The 20,114-nt window shown below is 34.1% G+C and overlaps 2 protein-coding genes across 5 annotated transcripts in view; one reads left to right on the plus strand and one right to left on the minus strand.

Moving 5' to 3' along the window:
• Window positions 1–395: 395 nt before the first annotated feature.
• Window positions 396–11,535, plus strand: Rab6 (RAS oncogene family member Rab6). 2 transcript variants are annotated; one of them, XM_071709536.1, is made up of 6 exons: window positions 396–719; window positions 1,862–1,920; window positions 3,929–4,088; window positions 4,563–4,768; window positions 4,865–4,931; window positions 8,707–11,535. In XM_071709536.1, the coding sequence occupies exons 1-6, from the start codon at window positions 650–652 to the stop codon at window positions 8,778–8,780; spliced, it is 636 nt and encodes a 211-aa protein (XP_071565637.1). In that variant the 5' UTR covers window positions 396–649; the 3' UTR covers window positions 8,781–11,535. The 2 variants fall into 2 exon arrangements, with proteins under 2 accessions (XP_071565637.1, XP_071565639.1); XM_071709538.1 differs by lacking the exon at window positions 8,707–11,535 and adding an exon at window positions 5,475–8,499 and having other exon boundaries at window positions 397–719.
• Window positions 11,536–13,917: 2,382 nt separating this feature from the next.
• Nlg-3 (neuroligin 3) overlaps window positions 13,918–20,114 on the minus strand; it is a 152,617-nt gene continuing 146,420 nt past the window's right edge. For 2 of the 3 annotated variants that reach the window (XM_071709534.1, XM_071709533.1), the window contains exons 9-12: window positions 17,965–18,116; window positions 17,761–17,879; window positions 17,002–17,132; window positions 13,918–16,916 (exon numbers count right to left, since the gene is read on the minus strand). In XM_071709534.1, coding sequence (XP_071565635.1) covers window positions 16,317–16,916; window positions 17,002–17,132; window positions 17,761–17,879; window positions 17,965–18,116 — 1,002 coding nt within the window. In that variant the 3' untranslated portion in view covers window positions 13,918–16,316. The remainder of the gene's footprint in view (window positions 16,917–17,001; window positions 17,133–17,760; window positions 17,880–17,964; window positions 18,117–20,114) is intronic. The other variant, XM_071709535.1, reaches the window with a different exon arrangement.

A 20,114-nucleotide genomic window follows, 5' to 3' on the forward strand; every position in this document is an offset into this window, starting at 1 on the left:
TGGAAAGCTTCCATTATTAAATATCTAATAGCCTTCTCTCCCTCTCTCACTTTTTCTCTTTCCGACACTGCCGATAAAACATCATTTTGGTGTGCGTCCGTGCTACATCTGCAAATGCATATGTAATATATGTATATACAACAAAATGATGTTTTGTCGGCAGTATCGGAAAATGAACGTGGCTACGTAGTACCAATTTCGAAAATGAATGTACTGGCAGTAGTGTATATACAGGGGCTTTCGACGGTCCCAGGAAAAAGGCCGGGATAGTCTCTCTCAGGCTTCTCTGTGAGCTGTGAGCGAGGAGTGAGCCCTCTCTCTCTCTCCTCTCGGAAACCAGTGGCGCCGCCTACGGCGTTCTCCGCGACTCCGTTTTTCAGTCGCACCGCACGACGTCACTTCCCAGTTAAACGTGGCCGACTCGCACAGCAAGGAGTGGCATTCAAGCGAGCGTCGCGAGCTGTCAAGCTGTCGGCCCTGAACAGCCCGAGAGCGAGCTAGCGGTGAACCTCTAATCAGCCGGGTGCAGCTGATCGTTTTAAATGACTCGTCGTGGCGGCCATTGAGCGCGTTATCGAGCATACGTCGGCATCGAGACCGCTGGTTTTAGGCCTGCCGAGAATCCGTTCAGGCGCGTCGAAAGTAAAACATGTCGTCCTCGGGTGATTTCGGTAACCCGTTGCGGAAGTTCAAGCTCGTCTTTCTGGGCGAGCAGAGCGGTGAGTGTTTTCCCCTCTCGACGGTGTGTGTCAACAAGTGCGTCCGGTGTTCTACGAAAAAAAAAAAAGAATGGATCGATTTTTCTCCGGCGGGGAGGCAAACGCTATTCGCGAGCTCCGGTCCTACGGGCCCGATCGGGGTGACGACCTTTCCCGACGTCGCCTGGTACCCTTCTAGGTTATGGATCGATATTCCCCACTACCGCCGCCGTCGCTGTCGCCGTCGCCGCCGTCGTCGTCGTCGCCGTGTTCACGATGATAACACGGTATCGCCGTGTTAACTGCGCTCGTACGGGCCGCGCGGTTAGACGCTTAAAACGTGCAACGTGGTGTCTGCGCCCTGCGCTTTTTGCCGAATGGCAGTAATGGCACTCCGATCGCCGCGTCGGAGTTAAATGCACGACGAAACGGGTCTTTACGACGTCTCTTCGGAACCTTTTTGCTATAACAATAGCAATAAGGAAATTTGTTATGACGAAGAAATTTAATTTGGATGTTAATTTACTAATTACTCAAATTTGACGAAAGAAAAAAACGTAATAAGTAAAAAAAGAGGGCATTGACTAGAGCCACAACAACAGAATGTTTGTGTCGTAATCTTTAATTAAATTAATATTTGACATATGTACGTTTTGGTCTGTCATCAGACCATCTTCAGTGAGATAAATTAATGAAGCTAAAAACGTGAAAATCAACGGTCGGCTTTCAAACGAAACAAAGGATGTTCTTTTTAAACCATATAAACGATTTTATTAAAATCACGTAAAAATACTCGTTATTGTTTCGATTTACTTAAGTCTTCCTCAGAACGCCAAAGAAAATATTTTGATCAAATTACATGTCAAAAAATAAAATTAAAAAACCTCGGAGTAACAATTAAACACATTATGTTAAAACAGCTTGAATAAATTAATAAGATACATAAATGTCGGTCAATCAAAGCAAATGATAAAAAATAAAAGCCGCGATACACGCATTAGTCGCGTTAGTTTTTGTCGCAATATACATGACATAAGTAATCTAGAAATATAAATTTTGCGAGAGAGATAATTCCCGGAGTCATCGAAAATTAATTAAAGCTTAGTTGTACAAAAATTTATAAGAATGCAAATTATCTGAGTAAATGTAATTTTTTATTGCAGTCGGGAAGACATCTCTTATTACGCGGTTTATGTATGACAGCTTTGACAACACATACCAGGTATATCTTAATTATTAATTTTTCTGTAATATAAATAAATGATTTTTGTTGTATATGCTTTGAACTTATATCATTTGCACCGTTTTTATTGCATGCACGTTGCACAGGTTGTGGAAAATTGTATAGTTTGTATGCATTATACTTTAAACGTTTAAATTTATAGGTCTATGCATTAATATTTTTAATCTTTGATGTAAATATTTATTAAACATGAATGACTTTTTAATAAAATTCTAATCTAAATTTATAAAATTTGCATTTTAAATCTTTTTTAGAATTTTCTAAAATTCTTGTTTATTAAATTTCATTAAGAATACATTTAGATTTGTTGAAAATAAATAAATTTTATGTAAGAGTTAACTCTTTGATAATTAATCAATGAGGTTCTTGTGTCATATATTCGCATGATTTGCAGCAGCAAAGTTGGCTATAAATTCTTATAAAATATAAATCTATATTGAATGATGATTAATGTGTTTGGCTATAAACTGTGATGTAATGGTTCCCAGGAATCTTTATCTAATGATACAGTTTTCTTAGATAAAAAAGAAACTGAAATGTCATTTAAAGTATATTATATATTAATAATTAAGTTATTTAAGTCAAATTTTTTTAAATTACAGCTTGAGATTTATTAATATCTCACATTTTCCTTCTTTTTGCTTTTTATTTTCTGTTAGTTATCACCGTCATAATAAAAAATATCTTTTATCAAATAAAGTTTTCTATTGCATGAACATAATTTACAACGTGTCAGTGTGTTTTGTGTGCCCTAATCCCGCCATTAATTTATGCACTGTAATAAACTATATGTGTGAAATAAAATGCTTGATTTTTATTCATTCTGCTATTTCTTACCTTAAGAAATCTATTCAAATAGTTGTAAATATTATCAATACTCCATGCACTTATTTATTTTTTATTGAAGTGTTTATTAATGGCTATAAAATGGTGATTGTTATACGTTATATACGCGCGCGGTATTCGTTATATGTTTTAGATAGTTTATTTACCATCTGCCTCTCGGTTCGCAAAATTATTCGAATTGCTATTGTATTTGGATTTTTAATTAAGGAAATTGCATCTATTATTTAAATCATGTCGGTTCGTTATAATTGTTCTTTTTGCCATTTTGTTTGTATTTTTCTTTTATATTATTTTATATAATTTTGAGCGTATAATTATGTATATTGTAAATGCAGAAAGAGTGCAAGAAAGTGCAGTTGGAACGAAAAGACCTAATGCTAGCAGGAGAGGCAGTAGGGAACCAAGATATTGACTTTTTCTAATCGACAAAGATAAAAAGAGAGACGAAGAAATTGATAGGACATCGATAACTCGCTTCTCTTTCTCTCTTTCTATATATTTTATAACATTACATTATCCGTATGGCACTTTGTTAATAAATTATGTTATGTTTAATTACATTATAATAAATTATTAAATAGAGTAAGTATACAATAAAGTATACATATAAATAGTTGCTTTCCTTTTACACTCGTGATACTAAGTCACTCAGTTTTGTGAGTATTTTATACTCAGATAAGATACGTCATTTTGTACTTACCTGCTTATTTTGGTGACAAAGCTATCATATTACGCTCATTAAAGCACACGGTCTCGATTGTGGATAAAAACTCAGTTGAATCTCACTCACAAGTGAGAATTATCCGAGTTTTGATGTAAATTGAAAGCAACTAATATAATACAATTATTTTTTAATACTACTTTAAATATATTTCTAATTAGTGTCTGGTATCAGTAAAAATATTTTTATACTAACCCTCCGTCATCCATATGGGGCTTTAAGCCCATATTATCATACATTTACGAAAATCTTGTTTGAAAAATATTACATATTATTTAAATTAGTTTTATCTTTTTAACATCAACTTTAATACAATTCTAATTTTTTTGTCAACTTCTAAAAGTGATTTGTTTACCTTTTTTGGTATTATGATAAGAGATTGATTAATGTTTAATATCTTGATGTATCGTTATGTTGCAGGCCACGATAGGAATAGATTTCTTAAGCAAAACTATGTATCTTGAGGACAGAACTGTGAGACTACAACTGTGGGATACAGCGGGGCAAGAACGGTTCCGTTCCCTGATACCTAGTTATATCAGAGATTCTACTGTCGCGGTCGTTGTTTACGATATTACCAGTAAGCAATCGGTATATAAGGAATACGGTGTCCTAGAAAAGCTACATGCCAGTAGCTTCGAATTTAATATTGGAACATTCCCTAAATAACATGAATTTTAAAGTTTATTTTAAATTTACTTACATAATAGACATATTTTACACAACTTTATTTATAAATTTCTTAGCTTGAAGCTTTAAATCTGTTTGGAGATTTTAGATTCTTTATTTTTAATATTTCTTTAAAGAAAATTTATTTCTGCTTTTTAAAATCTATACAAACAACATGTTTTACACGTTAAGTCGATAATTTCATTCCCTTTGTGGGTTTTAATAAATTATATTATTTTATTAACGTAATTTGATATTGTAATGAATAATAATGATAATATAATAATATAAATTTAATTGCGCTGGCATATGCTCTATTATTGGTACACCCTGATAAATAAACTATGAAACTAATTGTAAGATTGCTAATTGTAATATTTATCAGACGCCAACTCGTTTCATCAAACATCCAAGTGGATAGATGATGTACGGACTGAAAGAGGAAGTGATGTGATAATTATGCTAGTGGGCAATAAAACTGATTTGAGTGATAAGAGGCAAGTTTCGACGGAAGAGGGCGAACGGAAAGCGAAAGAACTAAATGTGATGTTTATCGAAACTAGTGCTAAGGCCGGCTATAACGTTAAACAGGTAATCGTATTACCCCCTTTTTTTACGCTCGATATGCAGAGCAATTTTTTCGACCTATGAAAGTGAGCAAATTACCGTTATTGTTAATTATTTTAGCTATTTAGAAGAGTAGCGGCGGCTCTGCCAGGTATGGATTCCACCGAAAATAAGCCTCCCGAAGACAGTATCCTTTTGCGTAAGATACTTACTGCACGCAATTTGCATGGCACATTTGCAGGAACGTTCGCGGCGACTTCTCTTATTTCACGTGCACATAATTCCCACTTCACCCGTTATTATCTATTCCTTCGATTCTGCACCATCTTTTAATATCGACTTTTTTTTCTTCCGACTATTTTCTCTTCATTGTTTCCTCGAATTGTAATTTTAAAAATTTATTTTTATATGCTATCTCTTTCACGTTTTTATTTTATAATCAATTAATTATTAGTACTTTATTTCAGGATATCAAACGTGGAACTCTTCCCGCGTTTTATATATTTTGTTTAACATTTAAAAGAAAAATAGATATTAATTTTTATTAATAATTTAAATATTTAAATTTCTTGCCATTTGTCATATTTTTCGAGATTGTTCGATCCAGTCTATCCATTCTAATTTTTCGTTTTTGATTTCGGCACTGGATTTATTTGGCGATTCGTCGGACCTTCCATTTGTTTGCGTTATACTTTTGTGTTTTCCTTAATATGTTCTTTAATCCGTATAGTGCAAGAGGTAGTGCTCAAGGACACGCCAATCGAACTGAAAGCCTCGGAGAGCAGTTGTGCATGCTAAGTCGTCGTCGGCCTATATGGTAGCAGGGTATCGAATTGAATCGAATCGGACGGAGTCTTAAATCTCCGAATAGGGCCCAAACCGCCCCGGACCGTCTCTGGAGCGGTTTGGGAATCTTTTTCGAGAAACATGAACCGATTTTCTAGGAAAATTTCTAAGAGAGCTTCTTATCGATTTTTCAGTAAGCATTATAAGCGAATAATACAGTATTAATATTATCGCATATATTATAATTAATAATATTAATATGTTATTATTTAACTGAGAACATTATAACTTTTTCGATAAAATCGAGTAATGTTCTTTTGGAAATTTTCTTAGGATATATATACACGTATAAGATTATTATACATAATATATTAATACAATTAATTTATTTTAATTCGTTCTGTTTCAAGACTATTCGAAGAGAATGACTTACAATTCTGTTTCTGTTCGATGCCCTGACTAGTAGACAAAACACACTGAGCTAAGTTAACTTATAAGTTAATGACATAGGATGTTAGGGTACTGATTGCATTCGGCCTGTTGTTTTCGTGAAATCGGAAAACTCGTGGAAAGCCGTGCACTCAACAGCAACGATTTTTACTAAGATGAGAAAAAGTACAGTTTCACACAGTAGCTTAAGACTGCTTTTACACAATGACGTGTTTCGGTATATTAGCCGATCGTAGAAAGAGCTATTAACCTTTTCGGCCTTGATACAGCAATACGTTCTCGATTAAAATTATGGAGCATTTTAAACAAATTGCAACTTTCTAAATTAGTTAATCTGAATTCTTGTACGCTAAAGCAGACTAAAAAATACAATAAATATTTTTATCTTTTATTATTATCACATAATCAAAATTGCTTGAATTTGAAAATATTATTTAACCAATAAAAATAATTATTCGAATTAAAGTAATAATTTCAAAAATAATTATTCGAATTAAAGTAATAATTTCGAAATTTATCTTATTTAAGTTTTTATTAGACGATGGTAAATGATTAGGTGAGAAAAGTGTTTTATATATTTTTGAAGAATGCAGTATTTATTATGTATCAGAGCTGAAAGAGTTGGTATAGCCTTTATTACAGTATCAAAGTTTACCTAAGTTTATTTCGCTTGTTAATATCGGTTATTCAACATCGTACATTATGTTTTTTACGCGTACAATTAAACATACATCGACAGTTGCTCAAATTGACATTAAACAGCTGATAGAAGTGAATCGTATTTTCCGTGTTCTTATTTATTTCGCAGTTTTCAAGAACGAGATTAATTGTCGTACACATTTGCAGTAAATAGAGAAAATGAGACAGCTACATTTGCATTTACGATATTTAGCGACAATTACATCGATTTGGAGATTATGATTGAACGCGTTATATAAATGCAGTCCTTGAGATAATTAAATTAAAATTTTCAAATAATCAAGTTGTAATGACTAATAAATATATGTAGATTCTCGCTCTATTCGATGCTATAGAGAAAAAAATAAGTAATTGAAACTCAATATTGAAAGCTTAATCTGATTTGACTCTAAATACATGGATATTAATTGACGCTGGACAATTGATGAAAGACAAGAAAAATAGGAGGAAACGAGGGAAAAGACATTTAAAAGAAAATTTTGTATGGAATAAGTGGATAATGAATTAGCAGCTAATAATATATCTTTTCTACAAATAATTTAAGAGTAGAATAAATAAACACCTCTGTACAGATTCGGATTTATTTTATTGAATCAAATATTTTCTTTTTTTAAGCTATTATTTATACATTATTTCTTTCCGGATTTATAAATTTGTTTATAAAAGAACAAAAACAACTGGTTTGTTTAAATACTGCACATATAATTTGAAATTTGGATAAAAAAGACTTCTGATTTCTAGTAAGATATCTATTTTAATGTCGCATTTGTTGACAATTTGTCTGTTATTATAATATCTTAATTTATGTAAAAAAAACTTAAACTATTGATAATATAATGAAATAGTGAAAAAATAATATTTTTTATGTTGTTCTCTCGTCTATGATTTTTTAATTTTTTCCTTATGCTAATTTCTTGTTATTTTGCTATTATTTCTAAAGTATTAAGAACATAATTTATTTTAACTTATTTTTTCTTGCTTGACTTTCTTATTTTTCCTATGATCGTTTTTTCTTAAATTAGGAAGAAGGCCATTAAAAATAATTGTTGAGAAAAGTTACCAAAATTACATATAACAAATTTGTAAGAAAAGAACTTTGTATTAATAATTTTAATATTTTTGATAATTATATATGTGTAGAGCTTGTGCTAAATGATCTAAGAAAATATTTGTTTTTTTTATTGGGCTTAATTAATGAACATATAAGCAAATTAATACTGAATTAATTTAAAATTTAATTTTATAATCGGACTTTAGATTGAATCGAATTTTTCATTAACTTTGTAATACATGTTTGTTATTTTGTTCCGCGTTCTGTAATATTTTTTTTTCTACGAGATTTTGTGTTTTAGGAAACTCATAGCAAGTAATTCTAGAACATATTGTCCGTCCCGTTTTTGAAATTTTATACGCTTTTTCGATTGTCACCTTTCCTAGCTTGGATAAGCAGAAATTAAAGCGCGAGATTGTACACAATTAAATCAGAGCTGTATTCTCTTGAAGGATTAGGTATTAGTTACAGTAAAACTAAAGGGAAAAAGTAGTTAGAAGATTATCGATTTGGCAGCGATAACTATCAGTCTAATCGATAGATAAATACTTAGAAATTTGTAGATAATACTAGAAAAGTCATAGAAAAAAAAGTTTGTTTACTGCAGTATCATTAAGGATTGCATTGTACTTTATCTGGTTTGTAAGCATTTATTGTATTATCGGAAACATCAACACGCATTGATTTATAAGTTTAAGGCTACCAATCAAATGTTTATCAAGTGCAATAATGTATTTACTGACCAATAACATTGCCAAATTGCAAAAAGCGCATAAGTCTTTTTGATATTTAATTTTTCGAAAAAGCATTTACCTCCTTTTGGTATTGATAAATAGGACTGTGCCGAACAAAAGATATATTGGAACGCGATTTTATTAGTTCTTTTTATTGCATATATGATTCAATTAGTTTCTTGAGAAACACCGAAGAGAGAAAGTGAGATGAAATTGCTACACGCCTTAACACACAAAAGCAGCTGTCGACTTGCAGAATCAATCGCCGATGCAGAACGGCTCGGAGTCGGAGGGCGAGAGCGGCTGCATGTGCTAGGGCGATTTGTCGTCTCGAAATCCGAAGAGAGAAAGAGAGCGGGAAAATCGCAGTCAATCTCCCAACACGAATCACCATACACCATTGCAAGACGCTGCTGCTGGCTTCTTCTGACGTCGTTATGGGAACAGGGGCCTTCGTCGCCGATCTCGGGCCCTAAGTATCGTTTCAAGTGCTACTAGACGAACTCATGCGATATCTAATACTAGCTAACTTGCGTTGTTTTCGGACCGGCTTTTGTGCGAGAGAGTGGAAAACCGCACGATTCGGGATACTTCCATGTTTAAGCTTGAAACGATGATAGCTACGGAGTCCACGTAAAGTCCTCTGCTATCAATTCTTCGCGTCTAATTATCAATTTTCTAAACAATTTTTGCTGAAGCAAAATTATAAGTGACAAATTTTATATTTGTTAATGTATAAACCAATAATTATACAATTATTAGTCAATATTATTACTATATTTATGATTTTAATTTGATAAATTTAATTAACGATTTTACAAATATATATTATATATTATTTTTATCAATATGAAATTACAATTACGGGACTTATAGAGATATTGAATATCTTCAATTATAGTAAAACAAAATTATGGTAAAACTATAAAAAAGGATACTTTCTTTTCTGAATTAATTGACGTGAAAGGTTTAAAGAGGTAAATTATAGTGACGTTTCTTGACCGCTACCAGTTTTTAAGCAATAATCTTTTGGGCTTCTGATAAATCCTACATATCACTATTCTTACAAGAGGCGTTTGCTGTAATCTTCGAGATCAACCCTTTATTTACAGTGATAATCCATAATTTTTCAAAATATATCTCTAATCGAAGTAAATTAATTTCGAGATATAAAAAATATTAAAATATAAAATGTAACGTTTAATGTATTTGTGTTTTTATATTATTATAATTTATAAACAAAAACAAAAGTAATATAAATTAAACTTGTATACTAATAGAATAATCTAGAAATTAATTTGATTGATAAGAAAATAGATAATATCACATTAGAATATTTGAAATAATCTAGATTTTTTCTAAGTTTCAATTATTTTATTAAACACTGGGCGTATTAATTGATTAATGATCACTGTAAGAAAAGGGTTAATTTATCGTCTGGCCAGTGTGTGCGATTAATGGAGTTCACTGCTACATCTTTCCAAGTTTAAGCACATATATTGTCTCTTATTCGTTCAGAGATCCTGTATGTAATAAAACGCGCACAAGACACCGAAGCTTGCGGATGGATAGTTTCTTTTGTGTACTTAAAAAAGAGAAGAAGAGAAATAAGGAAAAAAAGAACAGAGGAAGCACGACTGAAAGTAATCATCCTCGGTGAAGTTTATTAGGTCGCTACTAAGCTAATTACGATGAGTTCGCGAGTTTCTCAATGACGGTACGTTTATCAAGGCAAGGTGTTGTTCGTTCGAGGATATATTTCTAATGTACCACATATTACGAATCTTTATAGACGTTTTTCGATATCTCTTGATAATAAGCGACTCTACTTGATAACGAGACTCAAGTCTGTAGATCGACGGTGGATACGCAAGTGTGCACAAACGACCAAACTCACTCACGTGATCCTTTTTTTATTGCAAACCATTGCCTTCTGAATCCTTGTGATACGATGAATATATTCAACTGCAAGTCTCTCCACCACGGAGAAATTATATAAAAGCCAGCTGAATCGTCTAGAAATGATCGAAAAGTTATTGATTCACGTTTTAAATTGCACAAATAATCAACAATTTATATTTAAATCATTAATAATTTAATTTGCAGCCAGATAAATTTATAAATCTGATGTATCATTAATTTGTAAATTCAAATTTAATTAATATGAATTATATAAATATATATAAATACTATGTAAATATACCTAAATTAGTTCTAACAAATTCCACTAATTTGAGAAGTTGAGTTAAAATGGAAATATATATAACGTTTGGCCGTTTGTACAAAAAGAAATGCCTATACGCTACGCCAAACGCAAACACCCGTCGAATGTTTCTCTAGAAGATGATTATCGGAGGATTATCGGAGAAATAAATCAATTATTATTAGCTGTGCTTGACGCGAAACCTCTACAAGTCCTAGCAAACATCGTTGTCTCTTTGCACTCAAAAAGCGCGACAGAGCTTATCATTATACCAAATTTAGAATTTGTTACGTTATTTTTATATTACTCTGTAATATATTTATTTTCGTTAATTTATGTTTAATGACATTCAATAAAATGGGAAAACAATAAAATAACTAGCACTCGATAGAATATAAATTGATTAATATTATGCATCTGCCATTTAATACTTATAACTTTACAAAAATGTACCGTTTCGATCGTTATAAAAAAATTGTATTTATTTATCTGAAGACTACAACCATATATGATATTTTTAAAAGCTTCAGTAACGAAGTAAATTTTAAAAAATCGATGGACGAGTGCAAAGGGGTGGATGTGAAACTGTCTCTCTAGCCAGCCCCTATATAACGTGTCGTGTAGCGTTTATCTGACAGTGTTGCACAGCAATATTGAGTATGTACCCCGAGATGGTTTTTTCGAACACTATATTTCGAGGCAACGCGTTCGAGGGCGGATCTAGCAGATTTCATGATCTAACGAAGTTTGTGAAAACTCGGTTACTTTCACGCGAATGTACCTCGTAATCATCACTCATGTATACGTTAAATTTGTATGTCACTGTGATTATGATTTATTAGCACAAATATAATATAATGAGCCAATATGTTGCCGAATCAATCAATTATATCAATATTATTACTGAAATTAATTACTGGTATTTATTGAAATTAAACGTTAGTATATGTATAACATATCTATTATATGCTGAATTAATTTACTTATTTACATTCAAAGTTTATCGAATTTGTCAAGTGTTATTGAATCTTATTAGGTTTATTGAATTTAAATTACAGAGTTAAATACGTTTGATTTATTAATTGAATTAATTAGTTTATTTAAATATTGTTAATACTGTATTTGATTTACGAAATATACTCCTAAATTAACTTGCAGCCAAAAAGAATTAGTATTTTGAAATATCAAACTTATTTAGATTGCAAAAAATATTTTTAAATCCCACGAAATTAAAGGGGTGGAATTCTCTTCTCTCTTCTTTTTATTTTAGATCCGCCCTTAGAAATATACTACTTACTATTTTATTTATTTTTCTGTGTAGGGAAAGACATTTTGCCTGCGATAATCTAAGACTGCAACAAAGTGAAAAAAAATGCAATCGCAAAAATTTATATTATAAATATATCTTCAAATTTATAAATTCATAAATTTATAAATATATAAAGAGTAATATATAAATTTATTACAAATGCGAATGGTCTCTGCATTAAAGAGGACAGCAATGTATCCTATCCGCGATTAGTAACTTTAGAATCGATGGATCCAAGATAATTGCGGGCAATGTCTTTCTCTTAATGTAATTGATAAGTAAACCGAAGTATGCCGATCTAGTCGAAATGATCGTCGCGTAGCGAATTTACAATGGCAATCACTTCAAATCCTGATTGATAGATACCTGATTGATAATTGAATGATCTGATTTAGTTATCAGATTTAGTTATCATGATTATCAGATATTACATTATATTATGCCTTTATTATTATTAAAATTTAACATTTGCCAATAGTATAATTTCCTGAAGTATTAAACTAAGAACTTGTGAAATTAACGAATTTTCAACATCTTATCAATAAGTATTGATATTGTTATTAGTTAACATTTAAAAAATATTGATATTTAATAAATATTTGTATAAATATTATAATTTAATACTAAATCCGGTGCTGAAAGGGATTTGATAACAGCAATTAGGTTTAATTAAAGATAATTAAATTGGAATGATAATTGAAAACGAACGTTCCGGCTAGAGCGGAGCCTCAAGTGCATTTACGACTTATTATATATATTATATATATTACAAAGGTATATAAATATATAAATATGTCGAGACAAACTTCGTTATAGGAGTGATTATGTCAAGCGAGAGGAGGAGCGCTCCTTTCGCTATTGTTTCTTGTTTGCTGTACCGTAAGACAAAGTCGTAGTTGAGTAGCAATGGCGAAATTATCATTTCAGCTTCATGCTACATAGTGTAACGAATGCATACACAGATTGTACCGTATTGTAAACGATTAGAGGGAACAGGAGCGAGTTTTGCGCGGACAAAGGCGCTTTTGTCCGCATAACGAACCACGATCAGAGAGATGAGAATGTTGACAATTTTCTCTTCTTTATATTAGATTGTCCGTAATACTTGTTAAAATAAGCTATGTTATTTTTACTAATTAACCGAAATGCATGAAAACGTGTAACGCTCAATTAGAAATTAACAATAATGATAATAACCGATTCATAATCGTAATTAGAGTCAGAATTCTTGTATTAATATTTATACAAGATCGACGCTATTTCACTTTATTATAATTTTAAACATTAATGTTTTATTTGTGACATTTGGATTTAAATCCACATCTAATTTTTTTATTTTAGTTTTATATATATCAAACACACATTTTTATAATAATCCTAAAAAATAATCTCTATATCGGAATTCTGGGATTCTGAGGAAAAGCGAGTCTATAGGCATTCGCTTTAACTGCCATTGAAAGCGAGCTGAATTAAAGTGTCTCTGATCGTCGGTTTCGTTTGTCGAAGTAACGGAACCAACCCCATCTTTTTGTACCTTGTGTCTTAGATAGAGCCTCGTGTTAGTCCGAGTCGAGGCTCGCGAATGAAATTTTGCAAACTTGTCATAACATGTGTGTCGCGACTACTATATATATTTAAACCGTAGAGCTTCAACGAACGAGCGAATAAAGTTTTATGTTCACCAGAAAATCCTTGGAATTTTTAGATTTCTAAATTGTCTTCATTAAAATATCTGTACGACTTTCTGTGCAAAGTTATATAATTTAAGTGCCATTGAAAATTGATATAGATCAATATGTGCAATTTATTTTTGAGTGATCCCTTTTAATTTGCACGATCCACTTTTGATGACTTAAATGTAATTCGTACTATTTTAATCTTTTTCTGTAAACTGATAAAACTTATTTGATTTTTGGGAATAGGTTTGTATTAAACGATTGATAGTTTATTATATAGTTTATTGTAATGTCAATTATATACAAATTTAAAATTACGTCCAGTGTGCTTCCGACTACGCTGACATACCGTTTTTTTCTCTCGTCGATGTGCAGTATTATTACAATCGGAGCTATTCCCGAGCTCTTCTGTACCCTTCACTCGTTTTAACAGCGCGTCAGCGACAGACTTAAATTTAATTAATCTTTATTTACAGTCGAAATCGCATATTCGAAAGTTCCTCCAACAGTCGCCATTCAGATATTCAAAAAATCTTCGTTAATCTTTTAAAAATAGGACAACTCTAAAAATTTAATCTTTCTTTCTTTCTTTGTATTACTTGCTAGTCTTAAAGATGATACTAAACTGACGAATGATATGAGATTAGTGAAATTAACAAAATTAAAACAAAGAATAGTGTCTAATGAAATCTTTATAAGCAATATTTTTTTGAAATAGTTTCCCACAAAGTAGTTTGCAATTAATACATTTTTATGCGAATGCCTGCCTCGCATATAATTCTTTTGGAAATGCTTATATTTAAAACAACAAGGACTGATTAAATTTGCAGTTGTCTTATTTTTTTGTATAACATTGATGGATTAAAAACAACGCGTTTTTTTTCTATCGCAACAGCTTTTCGTCTTCGAATTTTTGACTTATCACGATTTTCCATTCAACGATCCACGTAATTTTTTTCTTAATTCACGATCGTTTGGCAGTATGCTATTGAGTGTTATCGGTCTTTCGACTTTCTTTTATTCTTACAGTAAAAAAAAAGAAATTGTTCGATTCTCTCGATCGCCCACTTAACCTTTTCATTCTCAGAAATTTATCAAGTTTTTATTGTGCAGAAATTTGTCTGAATTTTATTTCACATTTTAACTTGCAAGAAATTACTGGAACATTGCAATAATTTTACGAAATCATCAAAGTTTTGTTCTGTCAAAATTTTTGTCACGGTAAAATTTAGCTGCTAAATAAATTTAATTTTTGTAAAAATTTAATTACGTTATTATTGAGAAAGAAAGTGTTAATTAAGTATTTAATTGAGCATTCGAACGATCGACGTCATAGAAATAAATCGTCGTGGCAGCGATTCGAACCATTGTCATAATCATCACTCGGAAGAACGAGGACAGTGTCGGCACGATTCAAATCGGCTCGAACCTTCAGTCTATATTACGTGGAAAGGTAATGAAAGAGAGAGAGAGAGAGAGAGAGAGAGAGAGAGAGAGAGAGAGAGAGAGAGAGAGAGAGAGAGAGAGAGAGAGAGAGAAAGAGAGAGAAAGGAAGAAAGGAACAGCAGATAACATAAAAGCAGATCAAGAAAGTACCATTAATTTTGATCATTAATTTTGTGTGCGTAAGGAAGTTATAAATTAATTATAATTGCTAATTTATTACAATAAATTTTGTACAATAAAAATTGATAAAATATATAAAAGATAATATATTAATCTTTAGTAATAAAATTATAATATTTAAATAAAATACTTGGAATATTTAAATAAGATAAATCTAAATAAAGTAAAAAATATGATATAAAATGAGTAAGAGAATACAATAAGATAAAAAATTTGTGTCAAAAAAGAAATAGAATGCGATCGATTTTTTTTTCTTGGGAAGGGGGATGAAGAGTCCTACTTAACGCAGATTTCTCTATCCATCAAAGACTATATGATTTTCGGCAGTTGGTCGCAAATTCGAAAGGTAGAAAACGATAACAGTATGGCGTCGCCACTAACACAGGGGCATAGCGAATTGGAAGCAACGCTGCTTGTCCCGAAACGACCGGACCTCGACTTTGATTCTGACTTTTATATAAAGGCCAGCAGTCGGCTTCCGTGCATGAAATACCAGTTATGCCCCTGTACTAATACATACTCCTCACGTAACAATGAAAGTCACTTCATTCACCTCTTATCCTTTATTACTTCCTATCTATCGACAATATCACGGTCGCTTCGAAAAAAAACTTTGAAGAATTGTCCCACTTCCCGTCGAGTATCAATTGGAAAACATTATTTCCTGAAACGGTTTTCCGTTTTGATTTCAGACTTCGTCTCTGTTAATCATCTCGCGGTTTCTTCTACAGGAGGATTCCGCTTGTGGTCAAACCGATGACGAAGAACATTCTGAAGAGCCATCTCGACGCGATTTCCCGACATTCGACGGTTTCAGGATTCTAATCTAAAAGTATTTCGGTATTCGCTAGAGCCTGACTCTCAGCCTCTCTGTGAACTGGCAATGATTGTGTTTCTTCTTCAGTGTCCTGATTATGTCCATGGTCAGATTAACGATGGAGAGCTCCATTTCGAAATGATTCCCTGACGCTCGGTTGCTTCGGGGATCCTAATATCCTCGCGGCCATGTTAGTTCGGTGACCGCGCGGTCGCCTAGAGTCAGACCCTCAGCTCCTCCATGACCTGAGGGTGATTGTGTCCCTTTTTCAAGGTCCCGGTGCCGGTCATGGCCAGGCTCTCCTGCTGGAGCTGGTTGGGACTGATGATGAGGTTCTGGCCAGGCTTGCCGGGCTTCGTGTTCTTCGGTGGCGGGGGCGGCATAGGCACGTGACAGGTATTATTCTGAAGGTCGGCGAACTCCGGCGGCGGTATGTGCTGGATGTGATGCCGCTCGGCGGTCTTGATTTCCAGCTCACCGCAAATGTTGTTCGGCATCTGGCCGTTCTCCTGGCGCTTTTTGGAGCAGCCGTGGTGCTGGTGGTTGCTCTTGTCGCGCTGATAATACACCCCGGCGAAAATGAGTACGTTCAGGATCAGCAGGCTGCAGCCGATCGCGATTGTCACGCTCAGGGCGGTGGAATACGCCGCGAAGCCGTCCTCGGGTAACGCCGTGGTGTCCTCGAACGTGATGTCGCTGGGCATAGCCGTTGACACGTTGGACGAGGATTTCTCGATGGACGTCACCTCCAAGGTGGTCGTTCTCGTGGTCGTCGGCACCCTCTGAATGAATCTGGGCGGTACCTGGAGATAAGATTTTTCCTGAATTCAATATGATTGATTCAACTTGTTTTGATTTTGATAATTATACGATTGACCAATGGTTTTTATGATAACATTGTAATACCTGCTCGGCATCGAGGAGATGATGCGATCTAGGAACATCGTCCGAGCCGGGTTTGTGAAGGTCGGGCACCAAGTTCAGCCAAAAAGAAAGGCGATGGGCCCTGTAGTGGTTCTTCAGTTTCGATTTGAGCTCTAAAAAGTCAATGTACAAGTATGAGCAATTTAATTTATTTTATATACATATTAATATGTATATATAAAAGCTAAGTCTGTCTAAAGCATCAGATCTTGCCAAGTATCTGCTAAAAGTTTTGTCGGCAGAAAGACTATAGATTTGATGCCTGTTCTGATATATTACGTGATATCGGCAGAAAACCAACATAAGTATAATAGTCTACTAACATAATCGGACAGCAGATTGGCTGCAGAAATCGAGCAGATCCTGCAGGAACCGCCCAGGCTCTGCGCGGTTTCTGCTGCCAATCTGCTGTCTAATTATGCTAGTAGACTCTGCTGACAGAACATAAACTGAATGTGGACGCAGTTGATGTCAGTCTACCGACATGTCTGATCAAATCTGTTACCAATCTGCTGACATACTGCTATCATTTTGTTTACTGGGATATTATAATAATCTTTGCGCTATAAAAAGATATAAAAATCAAAATTTTTCAACATTATGTCTGTTGTATAAAAAAAGAGTAAATAAATTAAAAAGAAATTTAATATAAAAATAGAAATGAACTTTTCGAATATTTTATAAGACAGAAATATTTCATAAAAGAATATTAGACGAAAGAGAAACATTATGAAGGCTCACCTATGCTAAGATATTTTTTGTGGACGGCCTCATAAGCGGTCCAGTCGATATTTTTAAACTTGGTCCTTTCCGGTCTGGAACCGAGGGGTCCAGTATCAGGAGTGCCCTCGTTTGGATTCCTGGTCGATAGAGAGGAATTGTTGAACAGGAAATTATATTATTTCACAAGAGCATCGCGAAAGATACGCTTGCTCGACAACTCACCCCGTGCGTGCAAAGTTTGTCAGATAGAGTATCACGCTCTCGGAGAGCGCTATCTCGGCCCTGGTATAGTTCTTCGGCCAATGGGACAAACCTCCGACCAGGGGCGCTCCGAAAAAATATGGCAGCTCCTCTCCGTGAATGCATCCCGGCCTCTGAAATAATAATTAACATGCTATACAATAAAAATATAAATGTGTAAATTCCAAATAAATAAATATAGAAGCGAGACAGTAAAAATTGAAACAAAAGTAAGAATTTATTTCTGTTTCTGCCGTTATTTGTATTTCCATCACTTTTTTGTATGTAATACGATATAATAATTTTTTGTGTTTATCTCTCTTTTTCTTTCTGTTGTTTTCGGCTCGAAATAACAAATAAAAAAATTAGTCGGCTCGAGATAACTCTAATTTTGGCTTTAATAGTTCAATCGCGTGGTCCAATCGGGAGGAGAGGAGCAGGGATGAATGAAAGGATCGACGGACCGAGCTAACCGCGGAATTCAGCAGAATTTTTCCGGGCTCTTTCACGCTCGATCACACGGAAGCATTCGTGGAATCTGCCGGGGACCCAGGGGCACCCACGATTTCTCGTTGAAATTGTAAAAATACCTCGGCCTGTTTCGCAAATTTCGCGTTTGCCTGCCATTTTAACAAGCCCGGAGCGCGGAGTTTCACGTCCTCGAAAAAATTCGAATTATCCGCAAGAAAGTAGCGGATCATGTTTCTGCCTACAGTCGACTTTCAAAGCGGTTTTTATACTACAATTCCAAAATCCAAGAATGAAATATTATCCAATAATGATTATTGAGTAACTGAATCAGTGGTTAATGTTATAACAATTACAGAATAAACTGTCGGAATGCTTAATGAGTAATAGCAGTAATCAAGTCACGATTAAATTATCATTCATTAAACGGGAACTAATTACTCTTTTGATTGTTTCAACGAATTAACGTATTAATCTGTTATGACTCGTTTTACAATTGCTGGATTAAACGATCGAGCGAAATACGAAGCTTAGACTTCCTTGAAATATCAAACGCATTAAAAATGTCTCGATGTCTCGAGTTATATATTTCACTTCACGGCGCAGGAATATGAAATATTCCAGTTAGCATTATATTCCTTTGCGAGGCGAACGTTTCGCCCCGAATGCAACCGAAACGTTTTTCTGGATGCAATCGTGCAGACGCAATAAGTTCGTTGCAGCGTTTACGCGCGATCCTTATTCTTCGTTGGCTTCGCAGCGCGAGACGGGCGGGGGGACGAGGGGGGCGCGTTGAACGTTTAATGCACTTTCATTTCGCCGGTGACGGCAACGGTGATCGCCCAGGTCGAGGTGCCAGACGATATTCGTATGCAAAGTGCACCGGGTGTAAGGCATAAAGGTGCCGGCAGAAATGACGGCATGGGGTGAGAAGGGAAAAAGTGCGCGCGGAAGCTGCAGGTGCGAGGCGAACGTGGAATTTCAAATCTCTCCTTCTCCTTCCTCGTCGCGTCGTTCGGGGCTCCTTTAAAATTCCACCTCTTCGCCGTTGTTTTTTCGAATTTACGGGGGGATAAATATGGAAGGTGATAATTTATTCAGCGAATTGTTACCTTTCGCGAAAAGTCGAAGGAAATTTTTTTTTAAGAAGATTGTTTTTCTCGAACACCTGACGATTTTTTAATTCTCCCGTACCCCGTGTCGTATACATTACGTATTTATTTTTGGTTTATCTGTGTATTCGAGGGGTGTGGCTAATTGAAACACGGTTCACGGACCAACCCTGATGTAGGCGAAGAAGAATATATATATCTTGAAATAATATCGCGAAATTTCACGCAAACGGTAATAACTGATCTCATCGGTGCAATTTTCGGATTTCCTCTTCTACACATCCGTTTCTTGTTAGACATCCGGATGAGAGGAGAGTGGATATTGCTAATATATGTGGCATTAATAATCGCGCCACTGAAATTTATTCAAAGTTCGAAACTAGGAGTAGCTAAAGGAAAAGGGAATGGGGGAGGAAAGGGGCCGTATATGCTCCATCGTAAGTTTCTGAAATCAGATATGAGCAAGAGTTGCCACCGTGTTGTCGCATTTCCGGTGAATCCCAACTTATGTTTCGTATACATGTAGGCGTTATAAATGACTTAAATAAATAA

Source organism: Temnothorax nylanderi, unplaced genomic scaffold (assembly GCF_030848795.1).
Source record: "Temnothorax nylanderi isolate EJ_2023f unplaced genomic scaffold, tnyl_v1.0 TNYL_tig0079_pilon, whole genome shotgun sequence".
Lineage (NCBI taxonomy): Eukaryota > Metazoa > Arthropoda > Insecta > Hymenoptera > Formicidae > Temnothorax > Temnothorax nylanderi.